Source organism: Leptonychotes weddellii, chromosome 5 (assembly GCF_054177405.1).
Source record: "Leptonychotes weddellii isolate Sample4059 chromosome 5, ASM5417740v2, whole genome shotgun sequence".
In the NCBI taxonomy this organism is placed as follows: domain Eukaryota; kingdom Metazoa; phylum Chordata; class Mammalia; order Carnivora; family Phocidae; genus Leptonychotes; species Leptonychotes weddellii.
In genome coordinates this window covers 60,366,107-60,393,771 of record NC_138373.1, presented here as the reverse complement: position 1 = coordinate 60,393,771, position 27,665 = coordinate 60,366,107, and the positions used below count along the sequence as shown (strand labels likewise).

The window sequence follows — 27,665 nt, the reverse complement described above, 5'->3', positions numbered from 1 at the left end:
CTTTCAAATGGCTAAATTTTGAAATGTGACTAACTGAATTATACTTCCTACATAAAGATGATGCTAATAGGAAGAAAAGGGTTTTCAGTAGGAATAGCTCACAAAATCTAGCCAGAAAACATTTACACAACTTCAATAAGAGTAAAAACTAAAAAAGACCATGGCTTGATTTTTTAAATTGAGTTATCAGGTGCCACCCTCCCCTCCATGGGCAACAGAGCGTGTGCCCCCCCGCCCCCCCGCATGCACACCTGTTCCCACGAGCCCATGCATGCACACACACACATTCTGACCTTTCTTCACCATTCTGCCAGCCACTGTAAACTGGGTGGAGTCGTTGGCCGCTCCTTTGCCTTTTGTCTTCCAGGCTTCTTCTCTTACAGTGATGAGGTGCTTCCTCTCTTCAATAGTCATCTGGCTCTCTCGACTTTCTGTGACCCGCTGTTTACGAAGTGTGCCAAGGAGAAAACGGGACAGGGAAAGGACAGAGCTGTGAATTTCAGCATGCAGCATTCTGTGAGCCAAAGAGCAGGCAAACAAACAGGAGCGCTACACTGTCCAAAAATGTCCGTAACCGTTCTAGCTGAGATAGGTTTGGCATCCTAACTTCCAGCTTGGGTGAGAGAGCACCATCAACAACACTGAAACTTTAGGTTAAAACTTTGATTTTTTTTTTTCACTCATTCGTTTGGAATACTGGAACACCAAAATGATACCTTGTACAAATAAACAAAAATAGAGACTCTCTTCATGCCATCAATTTAAAAGTTGCTCAGTTTTACTGAGCTAGCTAAACTCAGCTGATTAGGAAATTTTATCCATCTATTCTCACAAAAGACATGGTCAATCCAGAAAATCTTACCCACGTCCGTTCACGAGGACCACGGTCAAGTATAAAAGAGAGAAAGCTGAGTATAGGAATAAAGTGTGCTACAAGAAGGTTTTCTGGAAATCAGCATGCTTTCTCCCAGACAACTCTGTTACGTGGGCAGTTAGGGAAGCAGGTCAGCCCCCGAAAGGGGTGTCTGGGTCACAGTGTGTCTGACACTGAGGATGAATCGTGCTATGGACGTAACCTACATACAGACTAACATCTCTACCTAAAAACTGCTTTCAGAAGCTTCTAAAGGGGTTCTGGAGATACCTGCCTCTTCAGTTTCCAAGGCCTTGGTGAACTCATTTGGCCTGGGAGGAAGAGGCTTTGGGGACTGAGTGAGGGGAGGAGAGGGGAGGAGCGAGGACGGGACTGGGCTGAGGTGAGAGGAGGAGGTGCAGGAAGAGGTGGAGGATGGAGTGCAGTGGAGGGGAAGGGGCGTGCCAGGGACAGAGTGTGGATGATGTGGCGGGCGACACCAGGGCGGGAGGCCCTCAACGCTGGTAGGACAGAGTTTGCTTTCCCTCCTCCTCCATGCTGTCCCTCCTCTCATTACCAACCCCTCTCAGAGTTCCTTGGAATTAGGGTCAAATTAGGCACAAATCATGAGGGGGAAATGAAAGAAAGGGGCTTTTTAATTTTTTGATAATTTTTTATTTTGATAAAATTTAAAATTTATCAAGTGGCAGGGAGCATGGGACAGGAAGAGAGGCAGGGCCAGGTGCTATGGGAGTGAGCGCTGAAGAAGGAAGAGAGGAAAAGCCTCCTCCCCAGAGCAGAAGGAACTTCCCTCGCTCGCTCCACTGCCCACCGCAAGGTTGCTTCTATGACAGGGGCCCTAAAGCTGGTGTGGCCTCCTGGCTCTGTGCTTTGGCTTTAACCTCGGCCCCTTCTCAGACCTGAGGTGGGCCGTTCCTGCTGGGGCTTGCCTTAACCTCTTCTGGCGGGTTCCCCAGCTCTTCTTCCCTTGTTAGGAGTTTTTCCTTGGATAAGAAGCAACAAAGGTCCACGTAATCATAGACCTTCCACTGACCAAAGTCAGAAAACCAGGAGAGCCCTGAGGGGAAGTCCATCCAACTGACTTCCCTTAACTGACCAACAGAAGAAAACTCTTCTAGATTCATTCAGCAAGAAAGTAGAGATTGGCAAAGTTCATCTTCCTAAAGCACTGGAATGATGGAAGGTGATACAGGAGAGGGTTCTTTCTTTCCTTTCCCGGAGAGATGGGCATAAAACATATCTGCATGGGCCACATTTGGGTTAAGCCATGAACATGGACTTCTCCATCATCTAGTGCATGAATCCTTTGAGATGTTTGGTAATTTAAATTAGGTTAAAAACTCTTTTCCTGAAGGGACAGTGGGGGCTAGAAGGGACTGGAGGGGAACAGACACAGCTGGAAATGGGCTATGGATTAAACACTGCATCAGTGTTACATTGCCTCATCTTCATCACTGTATCGTGGTTACGGAAGTGAGCTTGACCAAATGTTTGTGTGCCCCAAATTACGTATGTTGAAACTTCATCCCCAGTGTGATGTCTTAGGAGGTGAGGCCTTTTTTTTTTTTTTAAAGATTTTATTTATTTATTTGAGAGAAAGAGAGAGTGAGAGAGAGAGCGCAAGAGGGAGGAGGGTCAGAGGGAGAAGCAGACTCCCCGCCGAGCAGGGAGCCCGATGCGGGACTCGATCCCGGGACTCCAGGATCATGACCTGAGCCGAAGGCAGTCGCTTAACCAACTGAGCCACCCAGGCACCCGAGGTGAGGCCTTTGGGAGGTGTTAGGTCAGGAAGGTGGAGCCCTCCTGAAGAGGAGTAACACCCTTATAAAGGACACCCCAGAAGGCTCCCCTGCTCGTCCCACCATGTGAGGACAGTCACCATGTGAGGATGCAGGGAGCATCAACAAAGAGCAAGCAGGCTCTCACCAGACACAGAATATACTGGCACCCTGATCTTGAACTTTCAGCCTCCGGAACTGTGAGAAATCAATTTCTGCTGTTTATAAGCCACTCAGTCTATGGCGTTCTGTTAGGGTAGCCCCAACCATGTATATCATGTATGTGTATACAAGACAGAAGGGGAAGGGGGAAGTCAGCAGCAGTGGCAGGGGACGCGGTGGAGGGAAGAGAGGAGACGGGGTGGGGGCGGCGAGCAAATGCTAACAGTTGGTGGCTTTGGTAAAGGGTATATGAGAGAGCCCTATCATTGGCCCTTTTTTGGTAAGTTTTAAATTTTATCAAAATAAAATATTATCCCAAAGTTAAAAACCCTTTTCCTTCACTTTTCCACTTACGACTGGTGAGATGACCCTAATTCCAAGTAATTCTCTGAATCAAATACTCTTATTAAATAAACTCTGAGGTTGACTTGCCAGGAAGACCTCATCAAAATTCAAAAAAAGATAATACATTTTCTTTGAAAATGAAGTTTCAGGAGTGAATTTTAATCAAATCAGTGTAGCACTTGGCTTAAAACATTTTGAAAAAATATCTGAAGTGCCAAGAAAGTTTTCTTCTCCAAAGATCCAGACATCATTAGTTCTGCCGAACTTGGTAACACATCTCCAAAGTCCCGGGTGTGGTGGCGGGGTGTGGTTCATGACTCAAAAAAATGGCATCCCCGAATCCACAACTCCATTTCCCAAAGCACTCAGATTCCCCGGGAGCTCCTGCAGGAACATGGAAGCTACGAGCCCAGGAATGATACAGCTATTAGAAGCTTCCAGTAGTTTGCCCAATCTTTGTCATCTGACTTCAGATGGCTCTCTAGTGGGGTAAGAAATATACAGCTTATTTATCCCCTGAGAAGATTAATACAATTTCTCACAAGCTGCTATTAAACTTTTGAACTCAAAATGTGAGAACAAGACACACATCTTTGTCCATTGACTTTTTTTTTAGCTTTCCATTTCATTATTGTCTTGTCTTGTTTTTCCCTTCTAAGTTTTTCTTTCCTTGTTTAGAGAAGGACGTGGTATATATTATAATAAGTATTGTGCCATTTTCCAGGCTTGTCTAGGTTTAGCTGATGATATTTAGGATTGACTGGAATGGTAAAAGAGTTGGGACAGAATATGAATAGAGGCCCTGCTCCATCTGTCCTCCATTCTTTCAAATGCAGATCCCATGAATGTGGTACAGAGAGATGGAAACAGTGAGGGGAAGGAATAAACATCTGCGTGTACCTGTGTGCGTGGGTGTGCATGTGCGTGTGTGTGTGTGTAGAAGGCAGTGAGGCAGTGAAACAAGTGAAAACAGCTGGACAGCTGGGAAGGAAGGCAGGTCTTAGGGATGGCAGGGACTTGGTAGGACACAGTTTGAAGTTAGGCAAAGGATCAATCTGCAAGAATGTTTTCATGTCACTGCATCATTACTGATGGGTTTGCTTCTGTATACCTACTGAGAATGCATACTGCAACTCTTCCCACATGTTGCTGACACAGAGAGGTGATACAAGAAGAGTGAGCAAATCTAACATGTTTTCCTAGGATCAGTACAGATTTAAGGGTAAAATTCTTCCACAACTGGAGAGCTTCATGGATAGAAAATACTGTGATCAGGTTTTTAAATTTTTATCTTATTCACATCTAGTTAAACTAAAGAAATTATAAGAGCACAGATTAAGTAGTAGAAATAAAGTGACAAATCAGTACTACTTACTTTTTTTTTTTTTTTTTAGAATTCTGTGTACCGTTAAAGAATTGTGGCTTCGCCCCCTCCTTCAGTGATTTCAGTCCCTTGTCAGCGCACACAGCCTTCAATGGCTTGAACAAAACATGGAGAAAGATCCCAACTAGGCTTAGACCTCCAACTAACCATGGTCTTGCCACCATCTACCAGCAACTCAGATGAAGGGAGAGGGATACAGGGAAATCTTCTTCTGGTACAGTTGTGAGGCATGTGAGGAAGAAGGAAATGCACGTGAAAGCCCAACAAAGGGACAAATGGTCCATTTAGACAGAACATGTATGCTGTTGTAACACTCTATTTTCTTTTCTGAGCCTCTGCATTAGTGAACACAGATACCAGGTCTGTGGGAGGTAAGAAGTCTCCAAGAACACTGATGAGGTAGTGCTACAAAGTCTGGTATATAAAATGTTTATCTGAGAAAGTTGTCAAGATATAAAAATACAGAATTTTAAGGCTATTTTAATTCTGAAGTGATGAAACATAAACTACCTCTTACTGTACGTGGTATTTTTCTTTAAACTTAAAAATGCATGGAGAGATATTCCATGTTCATGGATTGGAAGCTACAGTATTGTCAAGATGCCAGTTCTTTCCAACTTGATCTACAGATCTGGTGCAATTTCAGTCAAAATCTCAGCAAATTACTTTGTGGATACTGATGAACTAATTCTAAAGTTTATATGGAGAGGGGGAAAGACTCAGAACAGCCAACACAATAACAAAGGAGAAGAACGAAATTGGAGGACTGACACTACCCGACTTTAAGACTTACTATAAAGCTATAATAATCAAGACAGTGTGGTATTACTGAGGAAAAAAAAAAAAACAAAAACAGATCAGTAGATCAATAGAACAGAATAGAGACCCTAGAAACACACTCATACAAATATACTCAACTAGCTTTGAAAGGTCCAAGGCAATACAGTGAACTTAAAACGTCTTTTCAAGAAATGGTGCTGGAACAACTAGATATCCACTTCCTGACGGAAAAAGAAAATCTAGATACAGAATTTACACCCTCCACAAAAATTAACTCAAGATGGATCATAAGTCTAAATGTAAAATGTCAAACTATAAAATTTATAGAAGATAGCATGGAAGAAAAATCTAGATTACTGTGAATTCAATGATGACTTTTTAGGTACAACACTAATGAAAGAAAGAACTGGTAAACTGAAATTCATTGAAATAAAAAAGCCTTTGCTCTGTGAAAGCACTGTCAAGAGAATGAGAAGACAAGACACAGACTGAGAAAATATTTGCAAAGGACACACCTGATAGAGAAATGTTATCCAAAATATACAAAGAACTCTTAAAACTCATCAATAAGAAAACAACCAACCAACTGAAAAATGGGCAAAGATCTGAACAGACATCTCAACAAAGAAGATATATGTGTGGCAAACAAGCATATGAACAGGTGCTCCACCTCAAAAGTCATTAGAGAACTGCAAATTCAGACAACAATGAGATACCACTATACACCCATTAGAACAGCCAAAGTCCAGAACACTGACAACACCAAATGTTGGTGAGGATATGCAGCAACAGGCACTCTTATTTTTTGCTGGTGGGAATGCAAACTTTGGTACAGCCACTTTGCAAGACAGTTTGGCAGTTTCTTACAAAACTAAGAGGAGTCTTAACATATGATCCAGCAACGGTGCTGCTTGATACCCAAATGAGTCGAAAATGTCTACACAAAAACCTGCAGATGGATATTTATAGCAACTTTATTTGTAATTGCCAAAAATTGGAAGCAACCAAGTTGCCCTTCGGTAAGCAAATGGATAAATCAACTGTGGTACGTGCTTCCTTTGGCAGCACGTATACTAAAACTGGAATGATACGGAGAAGATCAGCATGGCCCCTTGCACAAGAATGACATGCAGATTCATGAAGTGTTCCATATTTTTAAAACAAACAAACAAACAAACTGTGGTATAACCAGAGAGAGAATATTATTCAGCACTAAAAAGAAAGAAGCTATCGGGTGCCTGGGTGGCTCAGTTGGTTAGGCGACTGCCTTCGGCTCAGGTCGTGATCCTGGAGTTCCGGGATCGAGTCCCACATCGGGCTCCCTGCTCAGCAGGGAGTCTGCTTCTCCCTCTGACCCTCCCCCCTCTCGTGCTCTCTCTCAAATGAATAAATAAAATTAAAAAAAAAAAAAAAAAAGAAGCTATCGAGCCATGAAAAGACAGGGAGGCATCTTAAATGCATATGACACAGTGAAAGAAGCTCATCTGAAAAGGCTACATGCTACATGATCCCAACTATATGACCTTCTGGAAGAGACAAAACCATGGAGACAATAAAGAAACTGCCAAGAATTCGAGGGAGGGAGGTATAAATAGATGGAGTGCAGGGGGTTTTTAGGGCAGTGAAACTAGTCTATATGATACTATAATGATGGATACATGTCATTATACATTTGTCAAAATCCAGAGACTATGCACCAAGAGTGAATCCAAATGTAAACTATGGACATTGGGCACTAATGATGTGTCAATGCAGGTTCAACACGTTTAACAAATGTACCACTCTGGTGTGGGATGTTGATAGTGGGGAAGACTATGTGTGTGTGTATGTGGGGGTGGGGTGGGCGGGAGGGCAGAAGATATATGGGAAATCTCTATACTTTTGGCTCAATTTTGCTGTGAACCTAAAACTCCTTTAAAAAAATAAAGTTTATTAAAAAATGTATGTATGTGCATATATATATAATAAATATAATTTATATTTAAACAGTTCAGTAATATATCTTTTCTTTTCAAGTTTAATATGACTTATTTAGAAGAAACAACCTATCCCCACCCCCTCGGTGATAGAACAGCAGGTTTGCTCCAGATTTCAGCCTGTTTTTGGGGGCTGACCCTGATGTCTGTGTGGGGCTGGGCTCTCACAGACCAGCATTCCTAACTTCAGAGGAATGCAGGAGAGTGAGGAAGAGGGGGGTTTCCACTGTGAAGATATAAGGTGAGGTAGGAGGGCCCAGCAGACACCTTGCTCTGATAGGACTCTGTCAGTTTCATATTTGAAATAAGGTCTCAGTGTCTTCCTCAAAGACCTGTTTTGTCACCACTCATCCTAAAGGAACAGTATAGTCATGAAATTTTTAGTTAGAGGACATCTTAGAGGTAAGAAAGTCCCAGTTCTGATGAGGAGACAAACGCCCTCAGAGGGAAATGACTAGGTTAAGTTCCCTCAGAAGGAAAGAGGCTAGCATCTGGGATTCATGACAAAGTGGATGCAGGCACTTCTCATAGCTATTTTGACCCCAGGGACATTCCAAGGGGAATAAAAAACAATCACTGGTACTTTGAGTTTTAACAAGGATCATGTGTTATGCACCAACGGAATGATTCTGCCCAAGCCAGATCTCCTTTCTGGAGTGGGGTTCAGATAAGGTACAGTGAAGACAGAGCGTAAAGGGCAGGAGGTCTGTGGTTTCTCATCTCAGTAAATCACTGCAAGCAGTTCCTGTCTGAATAGCCTCTTCTTTTCTGTATCTTCCTCTCCGGCCCGTCCACACCCAACTGCCTCCACCACATCTCCACATCTTCCTTTATCAAGCTTAGAAAGATAGCACTGTTCCCAAGCGGGAGCAGGAACACTCTGGCGTATTCCTTGGGCTCCTGACTTACCTTAGGATATGAAGATTGGACATTAAAAGGGGGAAATTTTCCTCTTAAACCCATTTCACGATTCATTCAGTGAATGAATGCCATCAAGTCTACCTAAAAGTCTGACCCATGGATGTGATGTGTGTGACTAGCTCTAAATTTATGAGAACGGATTACACACACACACACACACACACAAACACAACACACACTGAAATGCAGCAAAAGAGTTACTTCCCCAAATGAAACAAGTTCTTCCCTACTGCTCAGAAATTGCAATGAGGCTTAAAATGTGTAGGCTTTTCCTCACCTGATTAATAGATACAAAAGACAGGTGTTTATGGGCAGCAGGTATAGCAGGAGAATAAGTAGAAGCATATACAGGTTCCTATAGAGCAAAGCAAGAGGATTAGAGATGAAAAGAGAAGGTGTATCAGAGCTGGGAGGGGAGGAGTAGAGATAAAAACAAGATTTCTCTACCAGGATGTTAATTTACTCATTGCAATTTCAGTTCTCTTTTCAAGAGAGTCCTTCCTATTTGTTTGTTTTCTTAGAGTGCTAACAGAAATCCACACAAGCACAGTAAATATACCCAAGTCAGTTCTGTGCAGTAATTACATGAGGTAATGACAAGATTACTGCAATCTCTATGATATGCAGTTACTGAGAGGGAACCGTGACTTTCATTGACAGTTTCATCATTTAACGTAAAATCTCTTACTTAAAGTCTTTAAAGTTTGTCATTATATGATTAAAAAAAATTAAGGAAACAGGATAGCTCCCTTCTCTGGATAGAGGTGGCATCTTGTCTGGGGGTAAGGAACCAAACAGTGAGGGCTTAAAAGGGAAACACCAGTGATGAAGATTACACATGGCGAGGTCGAACTGTGGCTATAATCTAGAGGACATCTATGTTAGAGTCAGGCTTACCCAAAGCAGATTAGAAATGGCACTATCATCTGCAAATCCTCCTTCTTCCTACAGGTTAAAACAAATAGGAAACATTGCAGAGTGCTGGAGAATACGGTTGGGTTAGGGTGTCACAATCATTTTCAAGGATTTAGTGCCTGGGCTCAATCAGACGCATGCACATGCTCGAGCACACAGTCAGGTGGTACAAACACCAGGTAAACTCATATCCCATCAGTGGGATAATAATCTTTCATTTGGAGGTCATACCATCAGCCTTTCTCCCCCTCCTCCCCTAGCTCTTTGAGTGGACTTCTTTCTCCTGAATTGTAATTTGGAATTTCAATGTCAGCAGATGATTAGAACGTGAATGTGGCAGATTTACCTTCATCGAATTTTCAAGAACATGCTCTGCGGACATCATAGATCTTAGCTTGATTCACTGACCTGATACTACTGAGCACAGCTGGATAGTAAATCCACATCTGTGACTCAGACATAGAGCTGGATTGTAATGGCAAAAACTCTATAAAGGGATTTTATTTCCTGGAAAAAAAGTCTGATATATTGGATGATTATCTTAAAATTGTCATGAGTCACGACATGCCTTGATGTCAAACATGCCAAAATGAGGTTGAAATTTAAAATAATTACTTGGTAAAAATAAATAAATGCAATTGAGTTGTAACAGAGAGACTCCCGCTTTGAAAACTTTGCTTCATTTTTTTCGCTCTTTGGACGTAATGAGTTAGCCTGGAGGGAACGGTCTACAGATCATGCTCAAGTGCACACATTCCAGACAGTGTGGACCTGGCCAAATCTACAAACCACATGGCTTTCCCATCTTCAGAACTAATTATATATGCTACAAAAGCAAAAATGCTGAAGTCAGGTTAGCCCTTCCCTGGACTAAACCAAGAACAGGAGAAAGAAGAGAGAAGAGAAGAAGAGTGGCAAGGGGAGAGAAGGGAGAGAAAGAGGAGAGAGGAAGAACCCAGACCGGTTGTTAAGAGAAATGGGAGAGTCAGCTACGTAAATGATTTGCGCTCGGAATCTCCAAATCATTCATCCCAATTCGGGGGGGAATACATTTGGAAAACAGGGAACTGCTGCTTAAGTGAGGTATTCTCTGAGACATGGCTAGTCTTTTTGTAGGGAATGAGAAGCTCTAACTTAGTTCCCCAAATCTATTCATGGGCCAAGAGGTATTTTCTTCCCAGGGAGGATCCAGAATGACGTGCTGGTTAGAGCACCACAAATTTGTTTTGTTTGGGGGCAAACTGACAGAAGCAAGACCCTTACAGGTTTTTCGAGGCAACCTTTGACATTTGTTTTTAATGTGGCTACTAGACAATCTAAAATTACTTATGCTGCTCACATTCTATTTTTACTGGACAGCGAGGATTTTCATAGGGGCCATGGACGTGATTTATATAGAGTCCTGTCTCTATTTCCTGCCTCCTCTGCATTTCCCCAGGTTGCAACTCATGGGGCTGCGCTTACAACACACAAAAGCCGGAGGAGGGCAAACTGGAAAATGTTTGGCCACCAGTTACGTGCCTTTGATGAATTCACAAACTGCCGGAAGTGATGCCCTGACTGCATAACCAGCTCTCTTCTTCTCTTGGTGGAAAAGATGGAAGGTTCTAGAGCTTGCTCCCCTTAGCAGAGCTCTCCATCAGCAAGTCTGGATCCAGCCCATGTGGCAAGATCCCATCTGCATGCACCATATGGCATGAATGTCTTTCTCTGGGGCAGCATTCAGACGCCCAGCAAGCAGTGGCGTCTCTCGAGCCCTCCCTGGCTGTCGGGGGACCCTCTGAAGACAGATTAGGTTTAAGGCACCTCACATCTGAGCCCAGCGAAGGTGTGACTGAACTATACTGCCAGCCCTCGGGAAGAAAAGAAGCCAAGGGCTTATCAGGGGCCATGTGAAAACCACTTGACCTCAACAGAACTTGAGATTTCCCAATGTCTGTTACAAAAGCCTAGAATAGATCGGCTTATTTTAACTTCAAAGAGCTTACTGTCTCAGGCCGTGGTGAACTAGGTCACTGAGGAGGAGGAGGAGGAGGAGGAGGAGGAGGAAAAGTGAGTTCACGAAGGCTGCGTCATCTGCAGCGTCCAGGAGCCCAGAGACACGTCTGCACACTCGGGCCCTGGGCACGCTTTGAGCCCTGGCGCTTCTGTGGGCTGTGCTCCCCGCCCCCACGGGCAACTACAGTCCCCACCTCATCCCTCCTGCCTTCTGAAAACCTTCGTCAAGTGGGAGGCAGTCAGATCTGATCCTCTACCACAGCTCAAATGATCCCCCCCCCCCCGTCTTCTCAGGGGTAGGGCGCCTATGTCATTCACTGTTCCCGAGGAACCTAGCCGGCTTTATGCATGACAGCTGTATCTTTCCTTTCACCTGGCCACGTGGGGCTGTCAGCTCCCATAGCTTCTCTGCATCTTCCAAAACGACCAACAAGAGGTGAGTGTTAAAGTTATTGTCGAACCGATGATTTCAAGACCCTTTTAAATAAAGTGTGTGGGCAACAGGGATACATTGAGGGACCCAGGGTTGGTTGTTTTTTCACTTCAAGATCTCGTTCTTGAAATCCAGACTTCACCCACATGCTTTTAAATATCCAGCTCTATTGGAGAACCTTACAAATGGCTGCAATTAAATGTCCTCGGTCATTATCTTTAATATCCTATATGTCTCAAAAGAGAAAATTCAAATTGTTGTCCCAGTTTAACCTAAGAGGACACACAAGTACCATATCAAATAGCATCGGAGTTCCCGCCTTAGCATCCTACATGGGCACCTCCCTTTCGTGGAAGTTCCTGAATGCATCAAAAGGCCACATTCACAATTCCTCTCTTCCACAGATGCTAAGCTGCTTTAGAACTAAAAGGGGTACAGGTGATCACCCTGATGGAATTGTTGGGTTTTTTTTCTTCATTTCTATTTAAAGACTTATGACCCTAGAAGTTGGCCAGTGGACGTGTGACCTTGTCCCCAGCCAGCACATGCATTTGCAAGCCTAGGGCCAAGCAACAGGAAATTCACCATCAGCTTTGAGAGTGTGCACTGACTGGTTGAAAGCTGGTCATCATTACACTAGTAATTTAACAATTCGTCAGGACTTTTGCAGATGAAATGCTTGCCAGTATCGATAACAATGCATTACTTGATTTTATTTCAATTTGTAACATATTTTGCTGTACATTCTCAACAAAAGGCACACCTCCTCATTGTAAAACACGCTCACAATCACGAAAATAAGTACTCACTGACCACACGCACGTCCTTGTTTTGTATGTTTCAGTTTTAAATCTCAGCATAAGACATTCAAGTCCACATTTTATATGCATCTTATAAACTGCTTGTGGTCAGTTGAAGATTTTCACTATAAGGGTTTTAATAACACTAATGTCAGACTTCATTTTGGAAGGTTTAAAACCAAAGCACACACTTCAAAATGTAGGAACTTGCTTGCGTGACGCATTATGTAAGCAGTGCTGCTAACACTTTGATAGCATCTCAAGACTCTACCTTTTGATTGGTTTCGGCCACTGTGAGACCGATGTGCAGTGTGTACCCACGGCAGGACAGTGCTTCACAGGGTGGGCATTAGTTAGGGCATGCTTGCCTACCTGATGCACTTCCAAGCGTGATGTTAGTGGAATGCTTTTTCCTAACACGGAAAACATTACCTTCTTCTTGAGGGACTGTTCTGCTTCTTGTATGTGCAGGCTGCCGGTGACAGACGCCTTGCCATACTCCTGCTTTCTGGTAAGTCTGTTCTTCCAATCTTCTTCACCACTCTTCTTCAATAGCGCTAACCTGGGGGGGAAAACAGGCCAAGCAAAAGGGGTTCAGCACCAAACCCTTCCTTGTAACAGAAGTATAGTTTGGGTAAATTAGTCTTTGGCCAAAACGTGACCACAGCTACCTAATTTTAATCTTTTTGAGTTTCATTTTCATTTATTCTGAAGAATGCCATGTCTGGAAAATTAATATAAGCATCCCCTTTTCTAAGATGCCGCCTCCCCCAAATCTTAAAGCTGATTGCAATGCAAAGCTGAAATCGGACTTGCCAGATAAAGATGCATCATCATTCCACCAGAGGAATAGCTCTGTTTTTTCCCTTGCCCTTGAGCTGAGAACAAGGAGGTAAAGGTAAACCATCCCCAGAGAAAAACGTCTTCTAATGACCCCTTCTGGTCACTTCCTGAAATAACGTTTAATGACTACAGCTGGACGGACAGTACTCCTTTGCAGAAAATTTAGGAGAAATGGGTTTAAAACCTTAAAGCTATAAAAAAACCTGACAATCGCTTAGTATCAGACCTTTCAAGAAAAGGCAAAAGATGTTTAAGATTTTCATCTCTTTGTACCCTCAGCCCTGTTCTTTTCCTCCGAAGGCACTTGGTCTCTCCAATCTATCTTTTTTTTTTTTTTTTAAACTTTTTTTTTTTTTAAAGATTTTATTTATTTATTTGACAGAGAGAGACATAGTGAGAGCAGGAACACAAGCAGGGGGAGTGGGAGAGGGAGAGGGAGAAGCAGGCTTCCCGCCGAGCATGGAGCCCGATGCGGGGCTCGATCCCAGGACCCTGGGATCATGACCTGAGCCGAAGGCAGACGCTTAACGACTGAGCCACCCAGGCGCCCCTCTCCAATCTATCTTAATACAGAAACTGTTCTCTACAAACCCGTTTTTAAAATGGTTACTCCAACTTTCCTCCTGGGGAAAGCCACATACAAAAAAAGAATCTAATTAATTGAGATTTTTACCTAAGCTACTCTAGCTCAACTCTGGTGTGACCGGATGCCAAGCTGCCTGGATGCTACAGCCAGTATGACCAGTGAAAGGCTGTTTCTGTGAGCGTGAGGCTGCTCCGGCTTGCTCTCCTATGATGAATGGGGCAGTCGCGGGCACTGAAGTCGGACAAACGTAGGAAAGATAAAAGGAAAAAGAGTGACCACTGCAGTCATTTGAGCTGCTGTTCAAACGATGTAAAGATTGGGCAAAGAGGGATTAGACCCCCTTTCCTCCCTGCCGAGCCTGCCAGGCCAGGTCTTTTGAACATCCTAGCGCATGTCCGTAAACAGCATACTGCATCAGTTCTAGCTTGGCCCTGAACTCCGGTCCGGTAGCCTGGCATCCTTTCCTTGCTGGTCATACTGGGAACTGGACTCAATGGTCTCTTAGGTCCCTTCTACTAATTTTCCTGACTCCGCTAATGAAAGCTTTTCTAAGCAAATAAAAAACCAAACCTTGCAGTACTTAAGTAAGTATCTACTTCCATCTACAAATTTAGACATAATCATACCCTCACTCGTTTATTCATTCAGTCAAATAACGGAAAATAAGCAACGAAGAAAAGAACTCCCCCCAAAGGGGCAGGAGCTTCACACCCTGGATCTATCCCCTTCTCTTCTCTTCCCTTCCCTTTCCTTCCTTTCTACTATGTGACAGCAGATAAGACCTCGCATGACCATTCTATACAATGCCACCTCATCGATCTGTGATATTGTGATTTATAATAAGAAATATATACTTGGTTTTCATCACCTTTCCTGGCCTACACCCTTGGAATTTCCTAAGTGATAAGAATAACAGAGGTGTCTTTATATTAATCGGGTGACTTTGGGGAAGCACTTAAGGATGGGGAGTGGTTGCCAGGAGAACCAAGCCCACGGTGTGTGATTAGGGGGGCGGGACTTTCAGTCCTATCCCCTGACTTCTTGAGAGGGAAGAATGGCTGGCAGTTGAATCAATCACCAATGGCCAGGGATCCAATCAACCTTGCCTATGTAATGAGGTCTCCATAAATACCAAAAGGATGGGGCTCAGAGAGCAGGAAGCTCCACACCCTTTCCCCATACCTTACCCTATGCATCTCTTCCATAACACAGCTGTTCCTGTGTTATATCCTTCTATAATAAGCTTGAGATCTAGGAAGCAAAACATTTGAGTTCTGGAGGATGCTCTAGTAAATCAAACCCAAGGAGGGGGTCATTGGAATCTCCAATCTATAGCCTATAGGGTCAAAAGTCCAGGAGACAACCTGGACCCGCTTCTGGCATCTACTGTGTGTGTGTGTGTGTGCACGTGTGTGTGTGTATGTGTATGTGTGTTAGGGGGCATTCTTAGGAGATGGAGCCTTTAACCTGTGGGATCTGATGCCATCTCCAAGTTGACAGTGTCAAAACTGGGTTGAATTGCAGGACTCCCAGCTGGTGTCAGAGACATGTTTGGTGGTGGAGGGAAAAAACCCACGTTGGCAGTTAGAGTCAGAATCCTAAGACAGGCCCCATTTGGCTAAAGGTTCCATTTAGCCCTACATTCTATGGTCTGTGATGTTTGCCAGTACTCTACATGCTACCAGGGCTAGTTCACGTACTTGAAAACAAATTCTCAGTGCCTGCAGGTGTTTTCATCAGACTATATAATGATTTCTCTTTTCTCTAATAATTCTGAGTCAGTTTTATTCTAATAAGAAAAAATAACCAGATAAAATCAAATCGTGAAAAAATAATTAGTATTTGCATAGAGCTTTCAAAGGTTTCAAAGTATCTATAAGTGAGATTTTTAAAAAGTGAGCATGCCAGTATTTTTACACCCAAATGAAGAAGTATTTCCAATGCACCATCTTGTGAGGAGAGACGTTCATCTCCGTGATATTCTCCTTGCAAACTGGTCTCAGAGCCAGCTTCTGTCTCCTACTTCACCTTTGACACAGACCAGTAGCTCTTCATCTTGGCCGGCCATCTACCTTTTTAATCAGATTTGATCCCAAGTGAGCTGAGAGAATCTAAAAAGTCAAATTCATCCTCATGAGTTGGGCTTATGGAAAATCCTGTGCTACAGTCTTTGAGGGTGTTCTCAAAATAAAGCTCCTGGGTGTCTGGAGCAATGAAAACATAACCCAAATAACCATCTGGTTTCCTTGGTGGCTGCTCTGAGGAATGCCAACCTGACTTAGAAAAAAACAAATTGTGGAATCTACAATTACTTTATGGTCCACCTCATGCTCTACTGGTCTCAAAGAAACTGGAGATTATTCCCAACGTGACAGACGAGGCACGAGTGCACACACAGGCCAAGGATTTCACTGACCGAGGTCACACTGCGTGTCAGGGGGACAGGGAGTTGCGGTCCCCGGGCAGGGGTGCCCTGCCTCCCAGAGCGTGGCTTGTCTCCCTACATTAGTGTGTTAGCTGACCAGACACATTTGTGTCCAAATGTTTTAGAAACTGCATAGTGTTCTGGCTTTCTTATAATGTTGTATTTTCCCCCTGGGATGGCCTTCAAAGAATTCCTCCATTCCAAAAACCTGAAATCTTGCTTCTGGATGTGTTGGCAGGGTCATCATCAGGCACTTCCAAAGACTACAGAGCAAGCAGAATAACATGGAAGAACCGGTGTTTCAACTTAGCCCACACGGTGCTTGGACCCTGCCCTAGCTTACCGAGTGCAAATGACGGCTAACTTAAAAATAACATGTGCTGAAACCTAAATGCATTATTCCTGTCCTTCAGATTTCCTACTTGGTGTTCAACAAGCCGGGGAGGGCAGGAAACCTTTCCTAACATGTTCTCTCCTCCTGCGATTCCAGGACCCTCCTGAGTCAAGGAGACCACTGTGCGCCGGTGGGGGCCGAGGAGCAAACGTCTGCTCCTACACACGACATAAATTACTGCCGATGCAATTCAAACAACTGTCAACGCTTTTAACATCCACCAAGTCCAAGTGCTATGTGCAGGGCTGTGATGTTGAGAGCCTGGGCATCTGCTTAGTCTGAGGCGGGGAACCCCGTCAGCGGCACTGGGTTAGCCTATTAACCCCAAGGCCTGGCCCGGGGCCACAGCGCTGTGTGCTTCCAAGGCCACCAGGGGAAGTGTCCGCCTCTCCCCTCCACGGCCCACACTTTCTCAGCGGGGAACGCAGGCCTGACACGGCTGTGTTCAGCCTGGTCTAAGAGGCCGGCCTGATCAGAACGGGTTCTGCAGGCTCACGGCAGTCAGGGCCCGGTCAAATGTGGAACAGGCAAACCGCGTGCCCCTTAATCTTAAGTATGGTGGTTTTTTTTTTTCCTTCCCCCTTTAAAAATGCCCCTGCGTTTCAGAGAATCACTGGCACCACACAGATTTCAGACAGGATGGATCAGCACTGATCAGTACTCATATCAGATCTTGGTCTTGGCTAGTTTGCAGGCCACAGGAGTGAGCTCATGTGTCTTTTAAATGAGGACGCACCAAAGATCAGAGAAGGAGGCTGCAAAGGGGAAAGACTCCTCTATCCCTAATTCTTATGACAATCTGGGGGCCATCTGGTGGCTGAAATCTTGAGCAAGAGCCTCCAGTCCCTGTGGGAGAAGCATGGACACAGCCTCTGGCTGGTGGAGAGCAAGGGAGGGTGGGAGGAGGGGGGTGCCAGGGACACAGGGGCCAGAGCGGGCCTCTGCGGGGCAGACCGCTACAGGCTGGTGAGGGCCAAGGGGCGCATTCTTTGCCGTTCTGGGAGTTCAATTTCCCAGTGAGAGATTGGCTTTGTTGCCTTTTTTTTAGGGATCTTCTCCTGAATACGAAAGCACAGATACAGTTGCTTCGGTCACTGTGGATAAGATTTCTGATAGCCTAGTATACTTTAAAAGAGGTTTCAAAGGTCTTACCCCTAAAGAACACACAATTCATTTGACTTATAATATTTTTCAAAGAAGTACCCAAACAGGGGCAATTTAAACCCAAATCCTTTAGGCAGTTATGAAACAGTTGATTTTACTAATCCAGTGGAAAAAGCCAACGGAAGCCTATGTGTTGTGCTAGTTATGGTTCAAACTTGACATTCTGGATGTCAGAAAAGAGGAAGAAAGAAAAGGAGCCTTTAGGGATGTTTCCTTGAACCTCCGGCCTACCCTAAAAGAGAAGCATACTGAGGATTTCCTGTAATTTCTTAGGTGTTACACACTTCTAAGTCCCAGTTATCAAGTACAAAACGGGGATAGCATTGCCTCCCTGTAAGGGCTGCCTTCAGCACTAAGTCCGTGAGAAATTCCAAGGGCAGGAGATGACCCCTGGTGCCCCTCAGGATGGAGGACTCAGCACGCCCACCTCCAGAGCAGAAAAGAGATGTGGATACACGAGGCTGAGGAAGCGAGAGCTGCAGCTTTCTAAAAATGATGAAGGAAATCTGCAAAGTCCAGGCTCTACATCTTACTAAGAGTCTGATGTGAACATGGAATTGGAAATAAGCCATGCAAAGAACATGTGAATCGAGAAAATTCACGCAGGACAAGGGCGAATCTTTCTACCACTGCTGCCTCGTTGACATTTCTGTCCTCCGCTCAGTGTCCTAGTTGGGACACAGGTGAGCTGCTAACACACCGGCCGTGAGCATGTGGCAAGCTCACCCCAGCTACCAAGGGGAAGCTGGAGACCAGCACCTGGGGTTGGTCCCATTGCCCCCTGTGGGCCTTAGTGGCCCTTGGAACCAAACCCCTCCTTTGGTAGAACGGGGCAGTCAGAAGAAGTTAAAATAAGGTTTGAAAGTTCTATGTTATATGTCACCTCACGAAAGAAATAGGAAAGCCCAGATACTATATGAAGAGCATTCTTATTTGAAATAGGTCAAGCTTCATTCTTTCTTTCTGACCAAAAGGGAGGGATCAGAGCCCCACTTCTGGAAAAAGGATCACAGATGGGCTGTAAAGATACGCAGTTTTGTTTTTTCAGCAAAGTACAAATAAAAACACTATCAAGATAAGGGGGGAAAGATCACTGGCGATATATTTTCTAAGAGAAGTGTCTCTCGTCCTTTATTAGCGGCTATGCTCCTTATAAATTATGCTAATAGATGTCTCTTCCTTCTCATGCAACCGATTATCAGGAGTAGGATCTCTGGGATCAAACCCTCTGGGCCAGGTTTTGGTGGAAAAGGAATTCAAGCCAGCACAGGCCAGACAGCTTCTCTGACTCAAGACCTCACTCTCATTTAGCTGATGGGGTAACATCAGCCCCTTCATCTAAGCCCCGGTCCAGCAGTCTCATCTACTGTGAATTTTAAATAGGCAAAAGTAAGTAAGATTCAACAATCTTACTAATTTGTCAGTTGAGAAAGGCTCCATCTATCTAACCTTCTATGCATCATGCTTAAAAAAACTTGGCTTGAAAAACAGAATGAAGAATTTTGATCGTGGTTTGATACATAGTCTTAGGTAATGCAAAATGTATCTGGAGAAATCAGAGTGACCACTGCCTGGCAGAGCAAGAAAGCTTCCGAATGATGGGAGGTGCTAAGGAAGGGTCCAGGTGGGCAGAGCGGATGGTGGGTGTAGCTGAGCTGGTCACACTGGAAAAGTACAGAGATCTTTCTGCATCTAGTATTTTTATCGCTATGACATCTTTTGCTGCTTAATTCCATGGTGGCTAAAGGTTAACAAGGAAAATACAACCTGAAATATTTAGCGCCGGCTCCTTGTACCTGTCGCATTTAAACATACCCTTTCAATCCTCCATTAGTTTTTTGGTTGGGTTTTTTTTTTTTTTTGAATGAAATGAGGTTACAGTGTTACTCGATACTCCAGTGTAATCTCTCATAGCTATTATCTGATATAAAATGTTCAGAAGAGTTCTCCCTTTCACTTTCTGTAGGATAAACTAAACTTAGATTCGAATCCCAAAGATGTCTGTCCCAAATATGGGTTTATCTTCATTCCGTCTACATACACTTTACATAGTCAAACAGTTTGTCACAAAGCTGTGCGTGCATTCAGTCTGAAGCCACGTGTCTGATGGGGAAAGAGCCAAGATCTCTGCTCCCATCACGGGACAGTCCAAGAATTTCATAAGTAAAAAAGAAAACGGAACCCCAAACAAATGAAGCAAGCACAAGTCTGCGTCTGCTCACACCCGCGTCTGAGGCTGAAACTGGCACTCCTCCAGTGGTCACCACCCCGTGTGCTCACGACATCATCTCTGCCCATTACTCACAGCTTTCTCTACGAGCAACTTGCAAGCTCCATCCCCAACAGAATTACTTTGCAATCATTCGATCGTGTTACCTTTCTTTAATGGACATGGTTTTGCTAGCTGAATCAAGGATGCCCTCCACCGCGGGCACTTTGATGTCTCCGGCAGCGAACATCGCACATGGATTCCTGCAGTACTTCTCCTGCCCCGGTTCTGCAGGATCGTGCTGCCTCCAGGACACGGGGGCTGCGGTCGGGGCCACAGTCTTCCCGGCAGCTGTGCCCGTCTGCTCAGAAGCGGGCTCCCCGAACTCTGCCGCTGGGAAGGAGAAGAGCCACGTCAGCATTCCCTCCTCCAGGCAGACATTCCTCCAGCTATTCACCCCCAGCGGTCCCGCACACGGAGTGCAATCTGGGGGTGCGGGGGGGTGTCACCCAATCTACATGGATTCATGCCAATCTGTAGCATGTTATACTCTGCGAGGAAACCAATCTGCCCAGGAGGTTACTGCACACAGCAGATGGTTTTGTGACAACTGGTCTTTTCCTGCGTGCAAGGCACAGGAAGAGAGCTTTCACTACACACTACAGAACATTTCTCCTCCTCCCAAACAATCCTTTTTACATTTCAAATGGCCGGAATCACACGCTAAAACCACCATGGTAAGTTACACGCGATCATTTTCTGTAAATGCAGAAAGAGAATGAAAGCCCCAAGCAGTATAGCTTACTAGTCTGCATACCAGGACCATGGAAGGAGTCTGGAACTCTGCAGTCCTGGGTTCAAGCCCTCATTCCCTGTGCTTACTCAGCCCTTTGGGGTCACCAACTCATAAGAGGGGCCGACAGGGCTAGCAGCTCACAAGACCCTTATGTGAGTTAATGTGCCCAAAGTCATCAAGAATCCTTGTCAGGATGTGTGAGAGAGCTCCAGTTATTTTTATTATCAAAAAACTGATTAATCCACTGAACAGTTCAGGTCAGATTCAAGGGGAAGAGTAGGATTCACCTGTGATTTGTAATCGATACGAGTTATAAACTGTCTTCCTACTTTAATTAAAAATAATCACAGACACACACAACCAATCAAGCAGACACCAAAAACCCAGGTGGTTTCTAAAACTTTCGGAGCAGTAACCTACCTCTTAGCGAAAACTTCCTTCTTGGGACATTCTCCATGTCGACCTTCTCTTCAAAGGGCTGCCTGTCCTTCAAGTCCGGGCTCCCCTGTGCGATGCTTTTACCCATGGAGAATTCCTTCAGTTCATCACCAAGGTGGGCGATGGGAGGATGGGCTAGTTCCAGGCTGCCCTTTCTTGGAACAGCGTATTTGGGTTCCTTAAGGCTGTCTCCTTCCCGGACTCTGTTAAAGGTAGGGCAGGATGGCTCTGCTTCCTCAAAGGACCCGTACTTTTTACCACCATCTCCACCTGTCAGGACTCTCTTGCTTTCTGTCTCTGCAAACTCTCTCAACATTCCTCTGCTCCCACTACTCTCTGCTGAAGGCTGCCAGGCTTGGGACTTCAGGATGCTTCTAACCGGAGAATCTGAATTTTCGATCGAAGAAGGAAACTTATAGTCAGTGGCACTCATGTTGTCGTCCACAGACCGCTTTGTCCGGAGATCCCCTGCATACATTGGCATGACTGTAGGTGTCATGGTGGACACAGATGTGTTAACAGTAGGTGAAAAAGGTATGAGCTTTCCACTTTGCACCTGGGAGGACATAGTTAAAGTACAAAAAGCTGACTCAAAAATACTATCTACATGAATCTCAGTTTAGGGAATGACATAGAATGAACTATTACATTTGATGCGGTTTCACTGCTTATCTTAGAGGGAAGACGTATTTTATATAATGCATCTCACTAATCAAAATCATCTGGGTGAAAGGCAGATTGTGCAGCCTATTTTTCTCTCCATAAAGGACCCATTCCAGATGATTTCAGCAAGCAAATTATGAAAACAAGAAAAGAAAAAGGTACTTGGTATGGCTATATTTCTTAGGAAAGAAGTTATTACCAAATTCCCAACAGGTAACACAGTTTATCACCTTAATTCTATCTAGGCGCCAACACTGTGGTCCTGTATTTTAAGCACATACCCGCAACCTGGATTAGATCACAGCCTACCCACCTGTTCCACCTCTCCAAGCGTGACCGGCTGAGTTTGATAGCGAGCATTCATTCTCCTCTGTCTCATGTCTATTCTGTTTCGGGTAGAAATAGCTTTTGAGACTGGCTGGGACAATTTGTTAAACAAGGCCAACTTCTCTGCTAAGCTCAGAGTGGAGGAGTCAGGTTCACCTTGTTCAGCAGAATCTTTACCCTCATTTGCCTGGTCTCTGGCTAAAGCTTTGTGGTGAGCAGATGCCTGTAATCTGAAAGGGATAAAAAAAAAAAAAATCAGTGACACAGATAAACACAAACAAAAGCCCGCTGCTAAATTTTGAATATTAACTCTCTTCCAAGCATCACTTAATTCTGAAAAGGACTGGTTTCTCCCTACAGAAATTTAAGACAGGTGTAGGCACTGTTTAGCTATTAACAAGCCTGTGAGTAGCAGGGGAGGGTGGGGACACAGGCATTACCAATTTCACGAAGAGCAGAACTTTATCTCTGAATTATTTCCAAAAAGTGAATTTCTTCTTGAAGGAACTGAAGTCAGCTTGGATATACTTTATCTTAGAGGGACAGTGTATCAGTGGTATCAACCACAAATCAGGCCTAGGGAATCCCAAGACATTATCTATGGCATGTCTAGATATTATCTAAATATGTGGTTCAGGGGCGCCTAGGTGGCTCAGTCGGTGGAGCATCCGACTCTTGGTTTCGGCTCAGGTCATGATCTCAGGGTCATGAGATCGACTCCCCTCCCCCCCGCCCCCCCGTCAGGATCTGCACTCAGCACAGGGTCTGCTTGAGATTCTCTTTCTCCCTCTCCCTCTGCCTCCATCACCCACTCCCGCTCTTTCTCCCTTGCAAATAAATCAATCTTTAAAAAAAATAAACATGTAGTTCAGAGGTATTCTTTTCATTTTATAGAACTAGGAAATAATATAGTCATTCTGTCAACAACATATCTGTAATAAGGAGTTTGGATTTTCACTTGCTAAACACAAATGGATCGATTTTAAAGATTCCTTCCCTCCTTCAGTGCAGCATTTTCTCTCATAGCTTTCTACCAGTTTTCTAAAAGGTACTTAGACCTGTAACTCCCAGCACCTTGAAAAGTGAAGGACATTTCGGGTGCTGTTAAATCCCTCCAGATTCCGGGTGGAGGAGAAGGCCTCCTGTTACCTGGTCACGGTTGATCTTGGAAGATTTATGACAACGTGGATTGAGGCCACTGGCAAATCCAGTTCTCAAACCCAGCGGACAGTACATTCTGTCTTAACTCCAAGTAATCACCAATTCACAAGTTGCCCCAGACTAAAGAGCAGTGTCAGCGTTCCAGGACATCATGAAGATAGTAACAAAGGGAACCTGAGTCTCACATGTTTCCGAGGTGTAGTGTGGAGAGAGGAGAGTAACGGCCACCTACTTTCCTGGACAGAACCCTGCTTCTGGGTGGGGCCAGATCTATTTCTGCACTGCCGTTTGACTTCTTTTAATCTTATTTTTGGCCTTTGTGTTTTGGCCCCTCGCGGTGAAACAGGGGATACCTACATGCCGTAAGGCCATACTTTCAAAACACCGCAATTCAGAGCTTAGTAGTAAAACATCTAAGTTCAGACACCATAAACGATTATTGTCTCAATCCCAAAAAGTCATGGCCTCGTCTCTCTATATGTTAGAAACAGATAAGGTTGTTTCTAGCGTGTATTTATGACTACAAGTGCTTACAAAAACCGGGGTATTACTGGAATTCCAACATTCATGTCGAATCCTCATTTTCCTATTAACCTTTATTAAGTACTAGTAGTTTAGATGGAGGATGAAATTTCTTAGAGATGACCGTGATTATGAAAAACAGAAACAAAACAAATGGACGAGTGAGTTAGTGCGATCCTAGTTCCAGTACATGATGTGAGCAGGGAGATGAAAGGTTTCCTCATGCAGGCCTACATGAAGTTAGCAGTGTCTCTCTCTCTCACTACGACAAAGCAAAATGGCACCCATCCCCACGGCAACTCGTTGCACTGACTCGTTTCTCAAACACACGAAAGGCATTCAGGATTATGAGATGCATCTGCTATCTCGGACCTTTGCCCTGAGGGCCACATGCAGCTACTTCTGTCCGGTACCTGGCAGGCTGTACAGTGCTCTTAGCTACACTGGGACTAGGAAGTCTTGCCATTACAGGCTGGGAGGCCACAGAGCGCGAAGCAGGGATAGGTTCACTTTAAAGACAATTGCCAAAGAAGGAACATTCATGAGGAGAGAGAAGAAAAGAAGCGTTAAAGGAAAACATAGTTTTAATTCAGAAACAGTAAATAAATATTTTAACAAAATTATTTACTAAGTATTCTGGGGGAAATTACAAAAGAACCTGAAAAGCAATTACAAACTTAGGAAATAAGAGACACAGGCGACGCAAAGTGAATGGAGTAAGATTAGGTTTTTAAAGCTTGGAAAGGATTTACCCTGACTTCAGAATAAATGTCCTGATTTTGAAAAATAACTTAAGAAAAAGCTAATATCAACCACCAGAAAATCAGTAGATTACGCTCATGTTTTAGAATGTTGTTCTCAATCTGTTTTGTAAAAAAATCAGTATCCTTGGGGCGCCTGCGTGGCTCAGTCGGTTAAGCGACTGCCTTCGGCTCAGGTCATGATCCTGGAGTCTCAGGATCGAGTCCCGCATCGGGCTCCCTGCTCGACAGGGAGTCTGCTTCTCCCTCTCCCACTCCCCCTGCTTGTGTTCCCTCTCTCGCTGTGTCTTTCTCTGTCAAATAAAATCTTTAAAAAAAAAAAAAATCAGTATCCTCATATAACCTACATGCACATCAAAGTAGCTTCAGGGAGCCTTACAAAGGTGATAATTTTTGTTTATATTTACTGTTTTGCTCCCACGAGTAGTTGCTTCTTGGTATACAACAGCCCCTCAAACATTAAAAAACCAAAAGAGCCGACCTGCTCAGAGTTCCTAATGAGCATAAGAAGTGCTACTCCACAAATACACCACGAAGCTCGGAGCGCCTGGGTGGCTCAGTCGTTAAGCGTCTGCCTTGGGCTCAGGTCATGATCCCAGGGTCCTGGGATCGAGCCCCGCATCGGGCTCCCTGCTCGGTGGGAAGCCTGCTTCTCCCTCTCCCACTCCCCCTGCTTGTGTTCCCTCTCTCGCTGTGTCTTTGTCAAATAAATAAATAAAATCTTTAAAAAACAAAAATACACCACGAAGCTGACGAGCAGCTGGGTAAGGACGTGAGGGAGTTGCTCGGACAGCAGGGCCACAGGTGTGGGCTGCGGCACAGACACCTCTTGGGGTGTCCATGCCCTGAATGAGACGAACGTGCTTTCTCTGGGAAGACCGGGGGTGTGTCCAGCGGAGGCATGGAAACAACAGTTAAAAAAAGTCTTCACTTGATTGAAGCAATTATCTCTGAATGAATTACTTAGGGAAATTCATTCTGAACATACTGGAACAGACTGCTCAAGTATGGAATGTCATCAAACTTCCAAGGAAATTTTTAAGTTTTTTGGTGATTATTTAAAAACAAATAAAAAAAAAACAAAAAACCTCAAACCCCTTATCTTTTTTGAGGTATCTGCTGAAATATTTATGGATGAAATGCTATCTGGGGTTCACCTGAAAACAAAGCAAGAGGACAGGGAAAGTGGATGGGGTGTGGGAAGAGCAAGACTGGCCAGGCTGCTGACCGTTGAAACTGGGTGGTCAGTACACGGGGGCTCATTATATTAATCTCATGGTTTACATTTTCCATTGTAAAAAAGATTAAGAAAGGCACAGACCAAAAAAATTAAAATTCCTCTTGAGGTTTTTCTAGGAGATACAATAGGCAAAACACCCCATTACAAAGTTCAGAGAGACCACAGTAAGGAAAATCCCAAAGAACCAAGGTCTCTGTGGTGTCTAACCAAACCATCTCCTGATCGCTTCATTGTTACTTAAAAGGCTTTAAATCTTTTTTTTTTTTTTTCCAAGAAGACATTTCAGCCGAGGCCACGAGGTCACGAGGGGTGACTTACGTGGCTGCAATGGCCACTTCCTCGGTGGTAACGGGCTGGGTGTGGGATCTGTCCTGTAGCCGCCGTAGTCTTTGTTCCACGGCTGCATTTCTGGAGCGTCGCTTTGGAGCGTTTTTCTCATCAAATGATTTTTCCATTTCCTAGGATCAGAAACAATGCGGAATCCTTATACGTATGAGGAAAGGACACTGGGGCCGCAGTGTCTCTGCTCTGTTCCCCTAACAGGGCCCCCGGGAGGGACCCCCCCCGTGAGGCTCACATCATTCTCAGAAGTGTGCACCTGTGTGGTGTCAGCAGGGGTCACACCAGCCAGGGGCTCAGAGAGAAGCACGTGGGCTGGGGCAAGGGGGGCCGGAGGGGCCCCGTGCAGGGAACAGGGGGACGGTTTCGCTTCAAGCACTTCGGCACACCTTACCCTGAAAAGCAGCCTCTTGGCAGCGACACTCAGCTTGGCTCGTTCGTCTACCTTTTCTTCATCTGTAAAAGGCCACAAAATAAAAACTGAACATCATTAGAAAAATGTAGGTGAAGTCTCTGAAAAGTTTCCCAAGGCTGCCCTGGAAATCCTTTGAATATAAGAACGGATGTACCAAAAATTACAATTGGCAATATTTTCCCCTTGGAGAGATCCCATTCTTCTGCTCAGTGAAAAGGTGCTAATTTCCATTGCAATTAACCAGACAAAACTCTGCCTGGACAGGAATTTTCTATGACGATATTTGAACAATTGAAGTTTAAGAATAGATTTTATGCAAGGAATTTCTCTTCTTTATTGTTACACAGTAACAAGAAATTAACAAAGAGCTGCTGCTTTAGCCAATCAGTTGTTTTAATATTATTCATTCCACAGTTCTAAGTCTCTCAAAAATAGGGAAAAGCTCACCTGAGAATCTCAACTAGGTTTTATTAGACTCACAGAAAAAAAAACCTGTGGAAAAGAAATCGGTATGCTCCATAATCTCATCCTCTCAAAGAGCAAAACCTTACGGAAACCTAATCTGGGTGAGATGATAGAGAAGCGGCAAAAGGAAAACAGATACTTGCCCTCAGCAGTTGGCATTTCTGAATGCGAAGCAGACCTAGGAAAGACATTAGGCAAATAATAATAACAAAAAATTAGCCGGTGGGAATAGAAGATCTAAACAAAACATCAGATTAAAAGTTAAAGTAAAAACAAAAGTAAAAATTCAATTGAAATCTTTTAAAGAATATCATCCTGCTAGCAATTCTCGTTACAGGTGTTAATGGACACGGTGGAGTGTGTGGGCACACAACCCAGCCAGGTGCACATCTCGTGGAGACAAATCAGAACCCAGTGTGACTTATTAAACAGGACTGGTCACTTTGTAGACAAACCTCATCATCTCTATGCATAAGCACAGGATCGTATAAAACTCAGATATGACAAATACACAGACATTTATAAAACGAATATAAAATCCCTAGTTCTTT

The 27,665-nt window shown here is 44.2% G+C and overlaps 1 protein-coding gene and 1 non-coding gene across 12 annotated transcripts in view; one reads left to right on the top strand and one right to left on the bottom strand.

Annotated features, from left to right (window-relative positions):
• Positions 1–27,665, bottom strand: part of SVIL (supervillin) — a 226,922-nt gene that overhangs the window by 33,659 nt on the left and 165,598 nt on the right. For 10 of the 11 annotated variants that reach the window (XM_081820800.1, XM_081820796.1, XM_081820797.1 and 7 more), the window contains 11 exons: positions 27,258–27,292; positions 26,629–26,690; positions 26,214–26,353; positions 24,308–24,403; positions 22,198–22,441; positions 21,204–21,777; positions 20,155–20,380; positions 12,799–12,928; positions 9,118–9,165; positions 8,498–8,575; positions 294–441 (listed from right to left, as the gene is read on the bottom strand). In XM_081820800.1, coding sequence (XP_081676926.1) covers positions 294–441; positions 8,498–8,575; positions 9,118–9,165; positions 12,799–12,928; positions 20,155–20,380; positions 21,204–21,777; positions 22,198–22,441; positions 24,308–24,403; positions 26,214–26,353; positions 26,629–26,690; positions 27,258–27,292 — 1,781 coding nt within the window. The remainder of the gene's footprint in view (positions 1–293; positions 442–8,497; positions 8,576–9,117; positions 9,166–12,798; positions 12,929–20,154; positions 20,381–21,203; positions 21,778–22,197; positions 22,442–24,307; positions 24,404–26,213; positions 26,354–26,628; positions 26,691–27,257; positions 27,293–27,665) is intronic. The other variant, XM_081820803.1, reaches the window with a different exon arrangement.
• LOC115938106 (U6 spliceosomal RNA) lies at positions 6,373–6,480 on the top strand. Its single transcript, XR_004073305.1, has one exon. It is a non-coding gene; the product is annotated as a U6 spliceosomal RNA (small nuclear RNA).